Below are 17,544 nucleotides of genomic sequence, written 5' to 3'. Positions count from 1 at the left end.
AATCAGTCTTGAGCAAGATGAGAAATCACAGAATAAGGATTCAGTACGTGTTGGAGCACAGGGGAAATATTTGTGAAAATGCTCTTATAGAGAATGTCTGGTTGTGACAAGAATTCTCTGTGCTTGGTACAGATTGAGGGCCAAGGCCATGGAGCTGTTTTTGATTGCAAGTTCTCACCAGATGGGCAGCATTTTGCCTGCACAGACTCCCATGGACATCTGCTACTATTTGGTTTTGGATGCAATAAATATTATGAAAAGGTGGGTTGAATGAATTTTAAACTCTTCCCTGTCTTGACCTGGTTTTGTCTTAGAATTTGTATTTGTGTTACAATTTGTTCCTTCACCCTGCCCCAGACAAAATAATAATTAGGTCATAGAGCAGTTGCTGTTTATCTAAATCAAAAAAGATTTAGACAAGAGACTCTATAGATAGAGGAGCAAAGCATTAACTTCTCTGTCCACCTCTCTTGGCCTATTTTACTGTTGAATTTCTGCATCAGGCCTTGGTAATAAACCACATTTGTGGTAGGAATCTGTTCTCTGTCATAACATTCCTTGCGCTGATCCCAAATGTAGGAATTGTGGTTTATGGGAGCCATCCCAGAGCAACAAGACAGCTGCAAATGGCCATTGATTTATTTACTAAATTGTTTTTCTTTCAGATTCCTGATCAGATGTTCTTCCACACGGATTACCGGCCCCTGATCCGAGATGCCAATAATTATGTGCTGGATGAACAGACTCAACAGGCTCCACACCTTATGCCTCCTCCATTCCTGGTGGATGTTGATGGAAATCCTCATCCCACGAGATTCCAGAGACTGGTGCCAGGGAGGGAAAATTGCAAGGATGAACAACTTATTCCTCAGTTGGGATATGTGGCTAATGGTATTCTGTCTGAACTTCATGAATAATATAAGTATGGCACAGTATTGAGCACCAGCTCCTGGGATGGTGCTGTGAGGATGTATAAATTAATGGTTTAAATTCAGTATACAGGCAGAAGAGGGGTGGGGTGGGGTTATGTGTGGAATCAAATTGACTGGAGGCAAGAGTATTCCAAAATCTGTGGATTTTCCCCAGGTATATGGCAGATGTTTAAAGCATTGTCTGTTAATCTCTGTAACTGTGGATGTGAAAAAGAAAGCAGGAAGGTGAGGGAAGACATGGGAAAACACCTGTTGTTTTTTAAAACAGTTCTTTTTTCTTATAGACACAAACTTCAGCAAAATGCTGATCCCCAAAAAGACCTTCCATTCTTACCTACTGAAGCATAATTTCTCTCTGCTGTTTCTCAGGGTTTGTGTTTATGTTCTACATGTGGTCTGAAGTTTTAGGATTTTATTGTAACTTCTCTTCTAAACATTGCTTCCATTTATTATATGAGAGCAAAAAGCCAGCTGGTGATCAGATGTTTTGCAGAGCAGACAAATTGTGGTGCAGAGTTCTAAATGGGATTATTTCTGTGGTGTTTGGTAACACAGAGATCCATCATTTTCTCAGCATTTGTGGCTTTGTTCTTGTCAAGGTGATGGTGAGGTGGTCGAACAAGTCATCGGGCAGCAAACCAACGACCAGGATGAGAGTATCCTTGATGGAATGATCAGAGAGCTCCAGAGGGAACAAGATCTGAGACTAATTAATGAAGGAGAAACTCTTCCAAACCCTCCACTCAACAGATCCCACTCTGTTAATGGAGGTCAGTGTCCAGCCTTATCTCCATCAGTTCCTTCCTTACCAAAGGAAGGACTGATCAAAGTGTTAATGTCAGTTATGAGATGGTGGTTTTGAGGATGCTTTTGTCTCCTCTTCTTTAACCCTGTGGAGCAGTGGGATGTTCTGTGGCTTCCAACAGAGGAATTATAAATTTAAGCTTTTTAAATTTAAATTTAAGGGGCAGCTGAGGGTGCCCAATGGTCTAACTGGGCTGTATGTGATTGTTTGAAGTTATTGGACTGGAATTATTCCTGCTATAAACCAGTTTCCTGGAAAATAAGCATGAAGTTCACTGTATTGTCTTGATATCAGTGCAGAGCTGAAACTTCATAACTGCAAAATGCCAAAATGAAAGCATATTATTAGGGGCTGTCAGAGGAATACAGTGTTGTGACAGACTAATGGTTTCCTGCTGCAGCACAATGCTGAGCATCACTGCTAATAAAATAAACATGTTGCTCTGTCTTAGTGTTTCCTTAGAAAGCTTGAGATTATTCTCCTGGTAAATGTTCTGCTACTGTGATTTTATTTTTAATACACAGAGTGATTAAAAATTGAAACCACACTCAATCAGATGTGAGCAGCTGAGTGAGTGCAGCTGATGGGAGGGAGCAGATGCCCAGGACTGTGCTGCAAGTCAGCCTGAGCCTTGGGAGAATTCACAGCTGCTGATAAATCACTTCTAGGTTAAGTGACTGCTTACATGTGTTTGAAGTAGATTTCCTGGCAAAGCTCATTAAGATTTGGATGTGGAATTGCTTGTGTTTCAATTCAAGAAGGAGTAAGAAAAATATCAGGGAAAAATATGAAAATGCATTTTTGCTTTGATCTAAGTTGATATTTCAAAAAGGTTGCCTAAAAGGCAGCCTCAGCTCACACAAAGTCTTTTCTGCTGTTTAGGATATGTTAATGTGTTGAACAGCCCCAGTTCCCAGTTTTACTTGTGTGTCCCTGTAGTTGTGCAAAGGAATTTCCAGATATGAGTGGTGTGGAAATTAAAGCAGTTCCCTCCTAGAACTTGCAGTGGTCAGTGACTTTGCCCACATGAACTGTCCATTTGAGTAAGTTAATTGGAGTATATGTAAAGTATTTGAATAGCCAGATATTTTTATATCACTTTGCACAACCAGAAATGCAATATTATCATGTGGTTTACCATACTTAAGCCTGTGGGAATTGTGTTGAGGGATTAGTGAGAACAGTGATGGCAGTGATTCCATTATTATCAACCTTTGTTTATCAATCTTTGTGCTGTCCTTAAGCTTTAAATTGTGGACAGGATACAGGGAAGGAATCCTTCCCTGTGAGGGTGGGGAGGACCTGGCACAGGCTGCCTAAAAAAGCTTTGGCTGCCCTGGATCCTTGGAAATGTCTAAGGCCAGGCTGGACAGGGCTTGGAGCACCCTGGGCTAGTGGAAGGTGTCCCATGGCAGAGACCGGCGCTGTTTGATCTCTAAGCTCCCTCCTAACCCAACCATCCCGTGACTCCATGATTTTATGGGTAGCTCATAAAAGTGAGGAAGCTCTTCCTTTATCTCTCCCCCAGCTCTTCGTAGCCCAGGCTTGGACGTGGCCTCCCCACCCAACGTGGGGCTGCGGCGGAGCGGGCAGATCGAGGGCGTGCGGCAGATGCACCACAACGCGCCCCGCAGCCAGATGGCCACCGAGAGGGACCTCATGGCCTGGAGCAGGAGGGTGGTGGTCAACGAGCTCCCTCCAGGCATCAGCAAGTAAGAGGCTCGGTGGGATGAGAGATTTCAGTTGTGTCATGTGTGATGATCCTTCCGTACTCCTGGAGTGGTTTTTTGGTGACGTGTCAGCTTTGGGGCTTGGGTGATTTGGGTTGTTTGGAATGTTGGGATCAGGATGGAGAGTTGAGAATGGCAATTCCTTCTTTTCACAATTCAGTCTTTCTTCAGTACTCCAGATACAACGTTTCCCTCAAGCTTTATTTGAAAAAGACTTGAAAATAATTTTAATACATTTGAAAATATTTACGGTTGCTCAGCTAACAAGCTTGTTTCTTTAACTTGTGATTCCAGGAACAAATGGATGGATGCTGCTAGGGGGATTTAGGCACAGATTTCTTAGAGCAGCACAAGTATTTTAATATTGTATTAAGGAGGCTGTTGAGTTCCATGATGATTTAATGAATATAATGTGCATTTCTTATGTATAATTAGGGTCCAGGAAGAATGCCGAGCTGCCAAAGGTGAAATAGAAATCAGTTTATACACTGCTGACAAGAAGAGAAAGCCATCCCACACTTTACAGCGGGTGAGATAATGCCCTGGAAGAGACAACCTGGGTGGGAAGCAGTTCTGAGCACTGAGCAACAAAAATAAGACCAACAAAAAACCCCAAACCAATTTTATTGAATTATTTAGAAGATCAATAGTCCTAATTGTTTCTCTGGTTCACTGTCTTCTTCCTTCTGTAACTGTGATTTGGCTGTCTATAATATCCAGATAGTGGTAAATCTCTATCCTTGAGGCTTCAGTAGTGGGAAGATGCTGGAAAAGGAAAATCACAGAGCCACAGTGGGTTTTCAGTTTGACTTTTGGAAAGTAGAGGTGCCAAACTTTTACAAGGGGCTGGATTTATCTTATGCAGAGACTGCAGGAATTTTATAGAAGAAAAAAAAAAGGTATTTTCAATAATTTCCTTTCCAAAGGAAATTCTACTTTATAAAAATAGTAAAATCCACACCTAAAACATCCACGATGTGTCAGTGATATTTTCTAATTCTACAGTTTCTTACTGCTCAGTTGTGACCGAGGTGCAGCACTCAGCCACTGTCACCAGGCACCTTTTAACTGTGTAACCCATGAGTAAGTCGCTGATTTGTCCCTGTGTGTGCTCCTGTCCCCCCGGCAGAGCGAATTCCAGGCGGGAGGCAGCCGCTCCCTGCGCAGGAACCAGCGGAAGCGGCAGCACGCGTACCAGACCCGCTCCGCCATCGAGCACAGCCAGCAGGGAGCCAGCCAGAACCCCTGTGCCCGCCACGAGTCCGACAGCTCCTCTGAGGTCTGAGCCTCCCAGCAGCCTCCAGCAGCTTCCCCGTTCCCAAATCCCAGAGCACGTCAACGTTCCTCCCTGTTCCAAATCCCAGAGCACGTTAAGGTTCCTCCCCGTTCCCAAATCCCAGAGCACGTTAAGGGCCCTCCCCCTTCCCAAATCCCAAAGCATGTTAAGGTTCCTCCCTGTTCCCAAATCCCAGAGCACATTAAGGTTCCTCCCTGTTCCCAAATCCCAAAGCACGTTAAGGTTCCTCCTTGTTCCCAAATCCCAGAGCACGTTAAGTTTCCTCCCCATTCCCAAATCCCAGAGCACGTTAAGGTTCCTCCTTGTTCCCAAATCCCAGAGTACTTTAAGGTTCCACGTGTCTGCTGTTTGTTTTGTTTGATGCTCAGTTTGAGCTGGAACTGCCAGGACTGGGCAGGGGGGGCAGAAAAATGAGGTTTTTCAAATGTGTTTGTGGCAAAAAGCAGTATAACATTGGCCCATTCCAGGATGGGGAGGGTCACCTCACAAACAGGGACAGGGATTTAACACATCCTTTTGTCTCCATCTTCAACGTGGATGGTGGAGCAAGGGGATCCCAGTGCTCTAAGCTGGAGGGCCATGGCTGAGAGTGATCAGCTCCCAGCCAGCCCTGAACTTGTGTAGCATCTGCTGCTCCAGCTGGATCCCTGCAAATCGATAGAGCCTGAGAGAATTCATCCAAGAATCCTCAAGTTGCTGCTGATGCCATCACAAAGCCTCTCTTTGATGAATTTTGAGCAGTCTTGGGAATACGGAGAGATTGTGACAGGGACAGGACCCAGGGAATGGCTGGAGCTGTGTCAGGGGAGGGTCAAGCTGGATTTTAGGAAAAGGTTCTTTCCCCACAGGGTGCTGGGCACTGCCCAGGCTCCCAGGGAATGGACACAGCCCCGAGGCTGCCAGAGCTCCAGGAGGGTTTGGACACAGCTCCCAAGGATGCACAGGGTGGAATTGTTGGGGTGTCTGTGCAGGGCCAGGAGCTGAACTCTGATCCTTGTGGGTCCTGTCCAGCACAGGATATTGTGTGATTCTCCACATGGGATGAAACACTCAGGTCATTGAGTCTCTGGGATTTGTGGTGTTCCTGTGGCATGTTGGTCTTGGAGAGTGAAGGATCATTTACCTAACTGCCAGGACAGTGTTCAAAAGTAGCTTAAAACAGCTCCTGTATTTTTGGAAGACTGAAACATTTTCAAGTAAATTTAACTGGGTTGTGTTAAACCACTTGCTATTTTGGGATTTCATACAGCACATGGATTCTGGGTCAGGACTTTGATTTCATTTTGCAGTGCTTTGATTTCATCTACATCTGTAGACTGCTGTTGAAAGAGATTGAGTATTGGTATTAATCATTGATTTTGGCAAGGGAAGAACTTAAAATATACCAGATAAATATAACTTGTTCTCCTTAAAGAAGAGACTGAACATTGTTGCTTTGTAAATGCATTGAAAGTACAGAGCAGCTCTAGAAGCTGGGCCCTGGGCACTAACATTTATTAATCAAACACTTAAATAAGAACTCATTCTATAGTTCTGATATAATTAAAGTTCACTTTTGTTTCTATAGGAGCTGTATAAGGATAAATTGTAATATTAATTAAGATATAGGAAGAAATTGTGGATTTAGTTCTTTAAAGCTAAACCAGCCCTTGAATACAAAGCTTTCCTCAGGTGACACAACTTGCTTGCAAACAAAAATAATACATTTTACTCTTGGCCCCAGAGTGAATCCTGTTGTTTTCACTACAGGAAGATGAGACTGTTGGCACGAGTGATGCATCCATGGATGATCCTGTGGCAGCCTGGCAGAGTGAAAGCAGTTCCAGGTACCTGCACTGTGCTCTGAATTGGTAACACTGGTTTATTATGGGATTTTAAGTAGGGCAGTTGATACTTAGATACTCAGACTTCGTTTTGAAAACTGATTTTTAACCAGTTAGTCATGAAACATTTTTTGCTGTGATTTTTTTCTGTTCTTTTTCTTTTCGAAGTCAAAAACAATTCTAAGGAACCTTTTATAAGAAAAGATTGTCGTTAATTTAAGATTAATTTAACATGAAAATGCCAGTTTGCCGTATAAATCCTGTACATGTATTATTTTGTATTAAAGAAGTCAGAACTGGATTTTTAGAGAGGTGCTCTAGTTCTTTAGATATTCCATGCATTTTTTGCTGCCAGTTCTTATGAAGTCAGTCTGTGAAATAATGAGAATTGATACCAGCCGTAGATGTAGATTTACTGTGAGTTTCAAATTGATATAAGAATTCAGTGAAATCACAAATCAGAGAGCTCCTCTTTTTCTTAAAATTCACATGATAACAAAATTCTGTGCTAATCCTGAGCAGAACCAGGAAAGCAGGTTGAATGTTTGGACTTTTCAATCCACTGTGGGGAAACTGAAGTTTTCTGTTCTCTTTCTTACAACTTTTTTATTACAGTGATTCATCAAGTGAATATTCAGACTGGACAGCAGATGCTGGGATTAATCTGCAGCCTCCAAAGAGACAAACCAGGCAGGCAGCTCGGAAAATCTGTAGTAGTTCTGAAGATGAAAATATGAAGGGAACAAAAGGGCTGGAGCCAAAGCGAAGGAAACTCAAACAGCCAAGGAAAAAGGTCAGCAAGTGTAATTCTTAGTGTCTTTTGTACTTAATGAATATAAATTTGGGTTTCAGTGGTTGTTTTCAAAGTAAAGTTCTTAATAAATGGGTATAGAGTAAAAAAAAAATTGTAAGGATCACAGTAATCGTGGTACCAGCTGTACTATTGTTTTATTGTGCTTCCATGTTTCCCACAGATGGTTCTTTGTTACAGATGCCATCTTTTCCCTCCCAGGTTTATGCTCTTCACCACAGTCAGGTTTACAACAGGGTGGTTTTGTTGTAAAATTATAATGGATCTGTATTGTATTGACATGGTCAGATTTCTCTTTCCTGGTATTTTTTTAAAGACATTTAGAATATTTATAAAAATACAATTTCTTTCTTCATTATTGAGCCACAGACTGGTTTGAGTTGGTGAGATCTTAAAGATCATCTTATCCCACCCCCCTGTCATGAGCATTTTAATGATTTATGAATGTTTTAAGCCATTTTAATGATTTATGAAGGTTTTAATGTTCAATTATATTTATAACAAACTTGTCTTATTCTCTGCTATTTAGTGGAGATTTTGGGAAGGATGGCACTCCACAATTTGCTTTTCCTTGTATCTTACCTGCAGTAACTTCTGCGTGATGAGTTTTTCATAGTTATTCTGAATATTGTGTTGATGGCATTGTAAATTAATGCAAATATTGAACTTCTGTATGTAACGTAGCTCTGTTATCTCCTGATGTGCTGTGTTTAGAAAGCCAGTGGGCTGCTGTCCCTGGAAGGGGAGCCCAGTGAGGAGTGGCTGGCCCCACAGTGGATCCTGGACACCATTCCCCGGCGCTCGCCCTTCGTGCCCCAGATGGGAGATGAGGTACTCAGCAATTCCCACATTCCCAGCAAATCAGCAGCTCAGCTTCCTTAGGACTCTTGCACCCAGCAATATTTGCAGGGGATTGTGCTCTGACTTTTGATAACTTTGTTAATTCCCAGGCAGTTTGTTGTTTACAGATCCATGTCCTGCGTCCCTTTTTCTGCATAGATAGCTTGGGATCAGCAGGAAAAATTGATTGTGCAACTTTACCTTAATGATCCCAGTTTTAAAGCACAGAGCAGATGCCAGTTTGGGGGCTGATATAAATATTTTTAACTAGAAGAGTGTTTTATGATGAAATAAATAAGTGTGTAATGTGTTCTGAAAGGGATAAGACCTGGTATAGAATGAACAGGAAGAGCACAATCAGTAAAATAATTTTTTCTGTTTTCCTTTGTTATTTTTTTCTCTCTTAATTTTCTCTTTTTTTTTTTCTCTTTAAAGATCATCTACTTTAGACAAGGCCATGAAGCTTATGTGAGGGCAGTGAGGAAGGCCAAAATTTACAGTATTAACATGCAAAAACAACCATGGAACAAAATGGAACTCAGGGTAAGTTCAAGAAATATTTCAAAGAGCTGAATGAATGCCTTTGTAATATTAAACTGACATGAAAAACCATCATAAAAATGTAAAGAAAGCATTGCTTTAAAATACTAATAGCAAAATTTTAATTGTAAATATTAAAGTTAGTTTTTATTAACACAAAGTCTTTACATCTGTTTGCTTCCTGGTTTTGGACTTGATTCCCAGGGGTCTCTTTCAACACAAATTATTTTTGCTTGAACACTGAATTTATTCAGAACCCAGCACTGCAGAGCTGTTTGTGGTTCTCTCACCACATTACAGTTACCTGAGCATTTGGGTTCTGTTTCTTGTTTTTTATGCTGTGGTAAGAAAGAAGAAATCAGGAGTGTGCAGAGGTTCTCTTAAACCCTGCATCTTGCTTTGAATGAGTTCCCAAGATTTGATCCACAGCGTTGCCATTTTTTTCCTGCTTTCCTCAGATTTCATATCAAGAGAAGAGCCCATATATGTGCTTATATTTACTTAACCATGCCTTAATGTTCTGTTAATGAAAATAATTGTTTTACTGGGAAAATACCCAGTTACCAGTCCCAGGTATTCAGCGATTCCAGCTGTAATTTTCCAAGGCATCATCAGTTTGTGAGGTAAAGGAAATAGCTGTTCACTTAGGATGGGTTTTGACAGGACATGAACATAAAGGCTATTTTGGAGTTTGAGTTTGCAGAGGAAGAATTTCCTTTTTCCCCCCTGTGCAAGAGTGAGGGGCCCTGGGGTAGGTCAGGGAGAAGCTTTGGCGTGCTTAAAACTGGGTTTTTTTCCTTAGAACCTTAAGTATTTTGTAGGAATCCTGTTCTCAAACCTGCCAAGGGAATGAGCCTCTTGATTTTTCTTTTCGAGATGACAGTGATTGATTTCAGTATTTGGAAAAGAAAAAGTAGTGGGTATTATTACCTGTGCTGTAAAGTGGAAACATATTTGGGTTTTATTAATGTTTCACTTTAAAATGGATATTTTTGTTGTTGGCAAGGTAAAATAATGCTGTTCCATACTTGCTAACTAGGAACAAGAATTTGTGAAGACTGTAGGAATTAAATATGAAGTTGGGCCTCCCACACTTTGCTGCTTGAAGCTTGCATTCCTGGATCCAATCACAGGCAAAATGACAGGAGAATCCTTTTCCATAAAGTAAGTCACTGGAATGCTGATGGCATTCTTCAAGAGCTTTCCTTGTAGCACTGTAGAAGCTTCCCCTTCCTCCTCTCTTATTTCCTGTGCAAGGCATGATGATGGCAGTAATGGTTATCCCAAAGGCATGGAATTTGAGGACTGTGTAGTTCATCTAGAACTGTATTTCTGGGTAATAATAACTTTTTTTGGTCTTATTTCCTGAAGGTACCACGATATGCCAGATGTTATTGATTTCCTTGTGCTGCATCAGTTTTATAATGAAGCCAAAGAAAGGAACTGGCAAATAGGTGAGTATTTTTTTCCCATTTCCATGTGTTTTTGCACCATTTCTGCAGCTGTTTAATGGGATGCAGTGTCTTTATTGCAATGTAAAGGACTATACACACGTAAAGATTATTGAAAATTTGTATTTGATGTTTGCTGCAATTCTTGTAGCAAAAAAAAAAAAAAAAGGAGAAATGAGAGAAATTCTTCCAAGGGGCAGTGATAGCAGGAGAATCTCCTGATCTGTTAGGATCTGAGGTGTGAGGCAGCTGTGAGGATTTCCCAGAGATGGCCAAGTCCTGCCCTGAGGGCAAGGGTTTAACTCCTATGGTCCAAAATTTAAGGATGACAGCGGGGCATTCACAAAAGAGGCAATTGATTCCCTAAAAGGAAATACTTAGCAATTGTTGTTCTTTTTGTGAATGCAATGTTTGCCCTTCCAGGGGATAGATTTCGCAGTATCATTGATGATGCCTGGTGGTTTGGGACTGTGGAGAGTCAGCAGCCTTTCCAGGCAGAATATCCTGATAGTTCCTTCCAGTGCTACAGTGTCCAGTGAGTATTTCCACATCCTGGGGCTCCTACACAACTCAGAGAACTTCAAAATTAGGATCAGGAACCTCAAGAACTAGAATCCCTTTTTCCATTTAAACTCATACGCAGACATTTTATTTGCTTGTTTAATTTCACATCTTGTACTTCTCACTTGTTACTTACTATTTATTTATTTCAGAATGTTTTGAATATTTCCTTAATTTGAATATTTGCTTATTTACCTTTTGAATTTATTCCTGAAGCAACACTTCTGGTAAAAGCAGCAATGCGGGACATACATATGTATAGGACATACAGGAAAATAGGGAGTTGGAATGTCTTATTCCTAACTGGAGTGACCTTTTGGGTCAAATCTGGTAAAGAAAAGGTGTGTCTTTATATTGAGCTCTAACTTGTGCATTTGAATGAATTTTTTAATAGCTGGGACAACAATGAAAGAGAAAGGATGAGTCCATGGGACATGGAACCGATCCCAGAAGGAAGTAAGTGTGTGTTGGATTCCTGTCCCTGCACAAAGCAAACAGCTCTGGGCCCCTGGGTTTACCCTCTGGAATTGTTCCTCTCCAGCTGCGTATCCAGAGGAGGTCGGTGCTGGAGTTCCTGTGACCCCAGAGGAGCTGACAGCTCTTCTCTACAAACCCCAAGAAGGAGAATGGGGGGCCCATTCCAGAGATGAAGAATGTGAACGAGTAATCCGGGGGATCGAGCAGCTTCTTTCCCTTGGTATGTTTGGAGAGAAAAGGGAGAAGGATTAATAGTATCAGGGAGGTGGCACAGGACTGAAGAGTAGATGGGATGGAGTACTGGGACTTGGTGTGGAGTATTCGAAATGTACTCAACTAAATTACTGAAAAGAGCCTTTTAAATTCCATATTTCAGTTTCCAAGCTAAATTCCTTTTTTTTTTTTTTTTCTGAGACTTCACCTAATTTCTTTCAGTGGGGTTCCCAGTGGGTCATATCGAATAAAGGTGAAAGAGCAAAACGTAGAATTAAACCCCTCAAAACCAACCAACAAATCCTCCCTACATAGCCTCACCTCCAATTCCTTGTAACTGGTTTGTAACCATTTAATAGCACACTGTGTTTTAAATTCTGCCTCTGTTTACACCCAGGACATGCCTGTTCTTACTTGATGATGCATGTTGTATGTAGTATTCCTGTTGTAAGTGCAAATGCCACATTCCCTTCAGTCAGATTGGCTGCTGGCACAGAGATCTCAGATGTGGTACTTAAAAAGTGCTTTTTCAAGAGTAGGAATAGATGGTACAAAAGGAGGGACCCTGCCCTGTGGGTGATGACATTCTCAGATGTAGATCTGTGTTGCTTTTGCTGAATTCTTTGAAAGAAACCCCAGAAACCATTACAAGGAATCTTGGTATAACATCTCTTGGAGGAATCTAAATGATGGTGGTCTTTTGTCTTGCAGACATTTCTAATCCCTTTGCTGTCCCAGTGGACCTTAGTGCCTATCCCATGTATTGCACTGTTGTTGCTTATCCAACTGACCTCACCACCATCAGGAGGAGGCTAGAAAACAGGTTTTATAGGTGAGTTTGGGTTTGTGTCTGACATTTATTGCATTTATTATTATGTGGAGCTGAATGCTGTTTAAAGTCCCTTTAGCAGCTGCATAAGATCATATTGGCCTTGGGCAAAGTGACTCTTCCTGAATAATGAATTCTCCTGGCCATGTTGTTAAGGCAAAAGCTGCTGTAGCTGGATCTAGAGTGTTGGTTTAACACCCTGAGCCTGGCTCTGTGTTGGAGGCAGGGCATGTTTGCTTTGTTTCCATCCCTGCTGCCTTTGAGCAGGGGCTTTGCTTGTGCTGTAGTTGCCAGAAGGAGACTGAATAATGCTGGGAGCTGGAAATCTCAGTTTTGCCAGCTAATTTGGGAATAAATAATGTCCTGTTCTTAATTTCCCCTCTGAGGACCACCTGTTTCTGCTTGAACTGAATTCCCAATTCCATTCTTACCAAAGAATCCTACTGAACCTAGAAGAAAAATAACACACACCTTCCTCTCCATCCCATTCCTTTAATTCTTTGTATTTTTCAGGAGAATCTCTGCTCTGATGTGGGAGGTAAGATACATTGAACACAATGCCAGGACATTCAACGAGCCAGACAGCCCCATAGTCAAAGCAGCCAAAATTGTGACAGATGTCCTGCTCCGCTTCATTGGGTGAGTTTGGGCTTCACAGACCCCACAGCTCCAACTCTGGGATCCTTCATTTTGTACCTTGGTTTTTGTCATTGTCCTGCAGAGATCAGAGCTGTACTGATATATTAGAAATCTACAACAAGGTGAAAGCAGAAGACCTGAGCAGTACTGATGAGGATGAGGAGGTAAGATCATTTCCTTCCCTTTTAAAATGAAGCATGTGAAAGAAATTTTGATTTTTGTTGAGTATTTTATAGGTAATTGCACTGAGTTTTGGAGATGAGGCTGTTTAGGCTCACCTGGGACAATAAGCTCCCTGAAGTAAAAATGCTTCTTGGAACTGCCTGTCTTTAATCTTCTCTCAGTACATGATGTTTTGTTGGAAGGATGAGTAATGAAGGGAGCTGGGAAGTGCAGCTCTTAGTCAGAAGGACAGCAGCTCTCCATTGTCAGTGAGGCAGCAAAGCTGATTTCCTTATGTAATTCTGTGTCATTTCCCATCAGTTGATCCCTGGAGTGAAACATCAGGTAGAATCCAGGGTAGATGTCACTGCCTTGAGCTGCTTCCTTCTCCTGACACCTTCCCTTCGGTGCAGTTCGAAATGTGCTGTAGTTCCTGTTGCCAAGTGCCCCGTGGTTGTTGTTGGCTGGTTTTTTAACCCTTTTACTATGGCTGAGGGTTATCCAGACCTGCCTGTGTGTGATCATTCCCTTTGCCTTTAGGTGGCAGAAGTAGATGTGGATTCAGACGCTCCAGGCACTTCCTCTGGGAAAAGACGAGTGAGTAAAACTTCTTCTTTGGTCAATTTTTAAAAAAAAAATTGATTAAAAAAAAAATTATATCTCCAGCAGTCAAATTTAGATGTAACTGATAAATATAGCAAGGTTGGAGCTGAAATATTGAAGCTTCTCATGGGTTTGAGTGTTATATGAGACCAGAAAGGACCAATTTGTTTAATTTGTGCAATTTGCATATTGCTGTGCTATCTGCCCTGCTTTAATCTTCTTGGATTTCTGTTTTTAATTGGGAAATGCTTTGAATCAGAATGCTGGGAAATTAGTAGGGAATTCAAGGGAGCAATGTGAATATTCTGATACCATCTGCAATACCTGTTTCCCTGCAGGTGAGACGAAGAGTGAAGAGGCAGCCCATGAAAGCCAGTGCTGATGCTTGGAAGGAGCAGTGCCAGCAGCTCTTAAACCTGATTTATGAACGAGAGGACTCAGAGCCTTTCAGGCAGCCTGTTGATCTCTTCTCTTACCCTGTAAGTGCAGCTTCCACATCCAGAATTGTTCTCCTTTGGCAGAATGTCCATGCTGGGTATAGCTCTGTCCTCTCCTTTTATGAGCTGATGTTTTCAGGGAATTATCTGCAACAACTCTCAAAGTAAAAGAATGACTTGAGCCACTGGATGGACACTGTGGTGATGTTACTGCTGTAGGATTTGAGAACTTTGTTTTTTCCCTTTGTGTTCTCACAGGATTATCGAGATATTGTAGACACTCCCATGGACTTCAGCACTGTGAAAGAAACCTTGGAAGCAGGAAACTACACCAGTCCCTTGGAATTCTACAAAGATATTCGTTTAATATTCTGCAACTCTAAAGCTTACACTCCTAATAAAAAGTCTCGTGTAAGTAATAAATTTTAATGCCTGTTGGCCCTACATGAATAAAGCACATGAAATGAGGTCTGCAGAGCAAAGCACTGCTTGGTGTCATAAAAATAATCACGATACACCAATTCTGTGGTTATAAACTTGCTTTGTTCTGCTCTCCCAAATGACTTCTAACATCCATTTTCATCGGGGACAATGGTCACTGTTGCAGCTGTTCCTTGCAATATTTGTAATAGAAAACTGGACACCATTTGCTTTTATTTCTTTTTCAGTAATTTATCCCTGTAAACAAGGTTATCAGCTTGATAACTGCACATATTTTGGATGAGGCTACACAAAAGCAAAGCCTAGAAAGAGGACAGGAAAGTGGTTTAAAGATTATGATGTCTGGTTTACAGAAATTACGACTGAGGATATTTTGGATTGCTTCTCTGTAGCTCTATAAGGGTGATGTAAGGATAGTTCACCAGGGATTTAATGCAAAAACAAAGGTGAGGAGACATGAAATCCAATTGTTTTTCCCTTGGTGCTCAAGTTATCTTGAGACCTGCTTCCATGCTTCATGGGGATTGATGAAGGGGACTGTATTCAGTAATCCAGAAATCCATTTTCCTTCAACTCTGGAAATATTTTTTACTGTTACTAAATCCTTTTATGAAAACACTTTCTGTTGTAAGAATACACATGGCCCATGAAAGGAAATAATCTGTTAAGAACCTCACTGTGAATTTTGTCTTTGTGCTACAAAGGCTGGACATCTTTTTGATGGTTTTTTGGTTGATCTTCCAAGTTATTCAACTCTAATAAGCTTGACCATTTTCCCTCACTGCAGATTTACAGCATGACCCTTCGACTCTCTGCCTTATTTGAGAATCACATGAAAAACATCATCTCTGAGTACAAGTCAGCAATGCAATGTCAGAAAAGGAAAAGGCCTCGGTACCGAAAACGGCTGAGGAGCAGCAGCAGCTCCCCCTCAACCAGCAGAGCATCCAGGTAAAACAGGGGTGGGGTGATGAGCCTGGCTGGCAGTGCCATTCCAGAGGACAGGGGTAGATGTGCTTTTGGGAATATCCAGCAGCAGTGTTGCTCATTTCCCTTGCTCCTTTGGGAGATTAGATCATGCTTAGTTTGTAGTTTGTAATTCTGGTAAGTGAAAGATGATGTGGTTACAAGTGTTCCCTCTGGAGGAAATGAAAGATCAGCTGTCTCTACCTTTTAACTGCTGAAAGAAGTGTTGTGTAACACTTCCCTACCTTCATCTGATACATTATCTAAGTGAACTGACTGTTGGTTTTAAAAAGGGGAGGTAAAATCTTGTCCCTGCAAACTTCTGTACCATTAGCAAACAGCACCGTGGTGTAACTATTTTTAGTGTTATCACACCTGGGAAAAAGAGATCACTTTGCAGGAGAAATCAGTTTTGTATTTGAGTCTTCGGTGATAACAGATTTCTCTCTTTGGGGTATTCTTTGTTTGCAGCCCAAAAGGGAAACAGAAGCAAATGAAGATTCAACCCAAACCCAACCAAAATACCTCACTGCCCCTGACCAGGACTAACTCTTCAGTCTCATCTCATGGTGAGGAGAAATCCAGCCTTTCTCATACAGCAGCCTGTCTGTCAGGTTGAGTCTTGTCCTTATGAGACACATGATGCAAAACCCACCTGGTGAAGGAGCAAGGTCCTGGAGATGTGTTGTCTGTAGTTAGAAATGTGTTAGCTGAGTTTGGTTGTTGGGAAGTTCTGAGTACGGATCAGGGAATTGGGAACCTGGGTCTGGCCATGATAAGAATTATTCCAGTGACAAAAGCTCAGACGTCCTGTGTATGGGCCTCTCTCCTACAGCACTGATGGATAATTAATTCAACTACTCCTACTTGGGGTTACATTCAGAAGAAATCTGTCTTTCCATGGCTGCAGAGCAGCTTGGTGAGATTACCCTGACTTGGGCTGGTAACTCAGGGCATACAAAACCTCCCCAGACACAGCCCTGTAAACAGAGCATAAAAATCACTCTGTCCCCTTGTGGTGTCCTGTCTGAAGTTTCAGATACAGCAGAAGAACCTCTGGGTTCAGCCACTGGTGAAGAGCTGGAGGGTCAACCATCTTCATCAGGCTCAAATGCACAGAGCCGGAGTGGAAATGCTGTAGATCCAGGGAAAAGCAGACCAGTCAGGAACAAATGTACACCAGTGAAACAAGGTGAGAAATACGATCCTGTGCTTTCACTGACTGGTTTTACTAGAGATGAAAAATCTTGCTTCTGTCTGATGTTTATGAAGTTACTGCCTCAGTGTAGCTTTATATATATTCCTAAACCATACCAAAAAATTGAATTTACTTCACTCCTTTACTCGGTGGGGTCCTGTCTGAGGTGTGGAATGCAGATGATTCCATGTGCATTTCAGTGAAGTTGTTTAAAATCTCTCCAGATGGAAAACTTGATTCCTCTTAGACTCCTACAGTTCCTTCAGGAGTTACAGAAAGCAAACAAACCAAGAGAATCCCTACCCCCAAACCTTGGTCTTTTATTAATCAAGCTGAAATCAAAGATGAAAAAGTTTACAAAAACATTGAAATACTTTTCTCACATGCAAAACAAAGTAGTTGTGATTAGAAGGGAAACAGTTCAGGTGTGGTAATCTCAGGGATGTTACTCAGTTTCCACCAAGGTGGGCAGTACACAGGCATTTCCTGAACCCTGGATCCTTTCCCAAGTCCACATTCCTGTGCTGTAGCAGTGCTGGATGCTGCAGGTGAGCTTTTCCTGTCCTGTCTTAAAGAAAATATATAATCTTCATTGTCAGATTCATAACCCTGAAAACATGGAGGATTTTGGGTCCCAAGCCAGCAAGACACTGGGTTTAATTTTCATTAAAGGGGTTCAGCAGTTCCAGTGAGCTTTCTTGGGTCACTGACTCTCTTGAGTTACACTTTCCATTAATATTCCCTGGACTAAGCCTTTTGAGAACATGTATTTGATAGGGAATAAATGCT

General features: G+C 41.6%; 1 protein-coding gene across 1 annotated transcript in view; it reads left to right on the top strand.

Moving 5' to 3' along the window:
- BRWD3 (bromodomain and WD repeat domain containing 3) overlaps positions 1–17,471 on the top strand; it is a 43,530-nt gene extending 26,059 nt beyond the window's left edge. Inside the window, exons 16-39 of the mRNA XM_062502903.1 lie at positions 133–261; positions 666–891; positions 1,532–1,702; positions 3,266–3,449; positions 3,903–3,996; positions 4,597–4,746; positions 6,514–6,590; positions 7,203–7,380; positions 8,113–8,229; positions 8,674–8,781; positions 9,818–9,942; positions 10,150–10,232; positions 10,653–10,764; positions 11,185–11,246; positions 11,332–11,487; positions 12,192–12,312; positions 12,823–12,948; positions 13,031–13,112; positions 13,651–13,707; positions 14,052–14,192; positions 14,409–14,561; positions 15,379–15,542; positions 16,029–16,126; positions 16,591–17,471. Coding sequence (XP_062358887.1) covers positions 133–261; positions 666–891; positions 1,532–1,702; positions 3,266–3,449; positions 3,903–3,996; positions 4,597–4,746; positions 6,514–6,590; positions 7,203–7,380; positions 8,113–8,229; positions 8,674–8,781; positions 9,818–9,942; positions 10,150–10,232; positions 10,653–10,764; positions 11,185–11,246; positions 11,332–11,487; positions 12,192–12,312; positions 12,823–12,948; positions 13,031–13,112; positions 13,651–13,707; positions 14,052–14,192; positions 14,409–14,561; positions 15,379–15,542; positions 16,029–16,126; positions 16,591–16,958 — 3,282 coding nt within the window. The 3' untranslated portion in view covers positions 16,959–17,471. The remainder of the gene's footprint in view (positions 1–132; positions 262–665; positions 892–1,531; positions 1,703–3,265; positions 3,450–3,902; positions 3,997–4,596; positions 4,747–6,513; positions 6,591–7,202; positions 7,381–8,112; positions 8,230–8,673; positions 8,782–9,817; positions 9,943–10,149; positions 10,233–10,652; positions 10,765–11,184; positions 11,247–11,331; positions 11,488–12,191; positions 12,313–12,822; positions 12,949–13,030; positions 13,113–13,650; positions 13,708–14,051; positions 14,193–14,408; positions 14,562–15,378; positions 15,543–16,028; positions 16,127–16,590) is intronic.
- Positions 17,472–17,544: the final 73 nt, after the last annotated feature.

This window comes from Cinclus cinclus, chromosome 15 (genome assembly GCF_963662255.1).
Source record: "Cinclus cinclus chromosome 15, bCinCin1.1, whole genome shotgun sequence".
NCBI classification, from domain to species: domain Eukaryota; kingdom Metazoa; phylum Chordata; class Aves; order Passeriformes; family Cinclidae; genus Cinclus; species Cinclus cinclus.
Note: the sequence above shows the minus strand (reverse complement) of the source record. Positions and strands in the feature narration are given on the sequence as shown.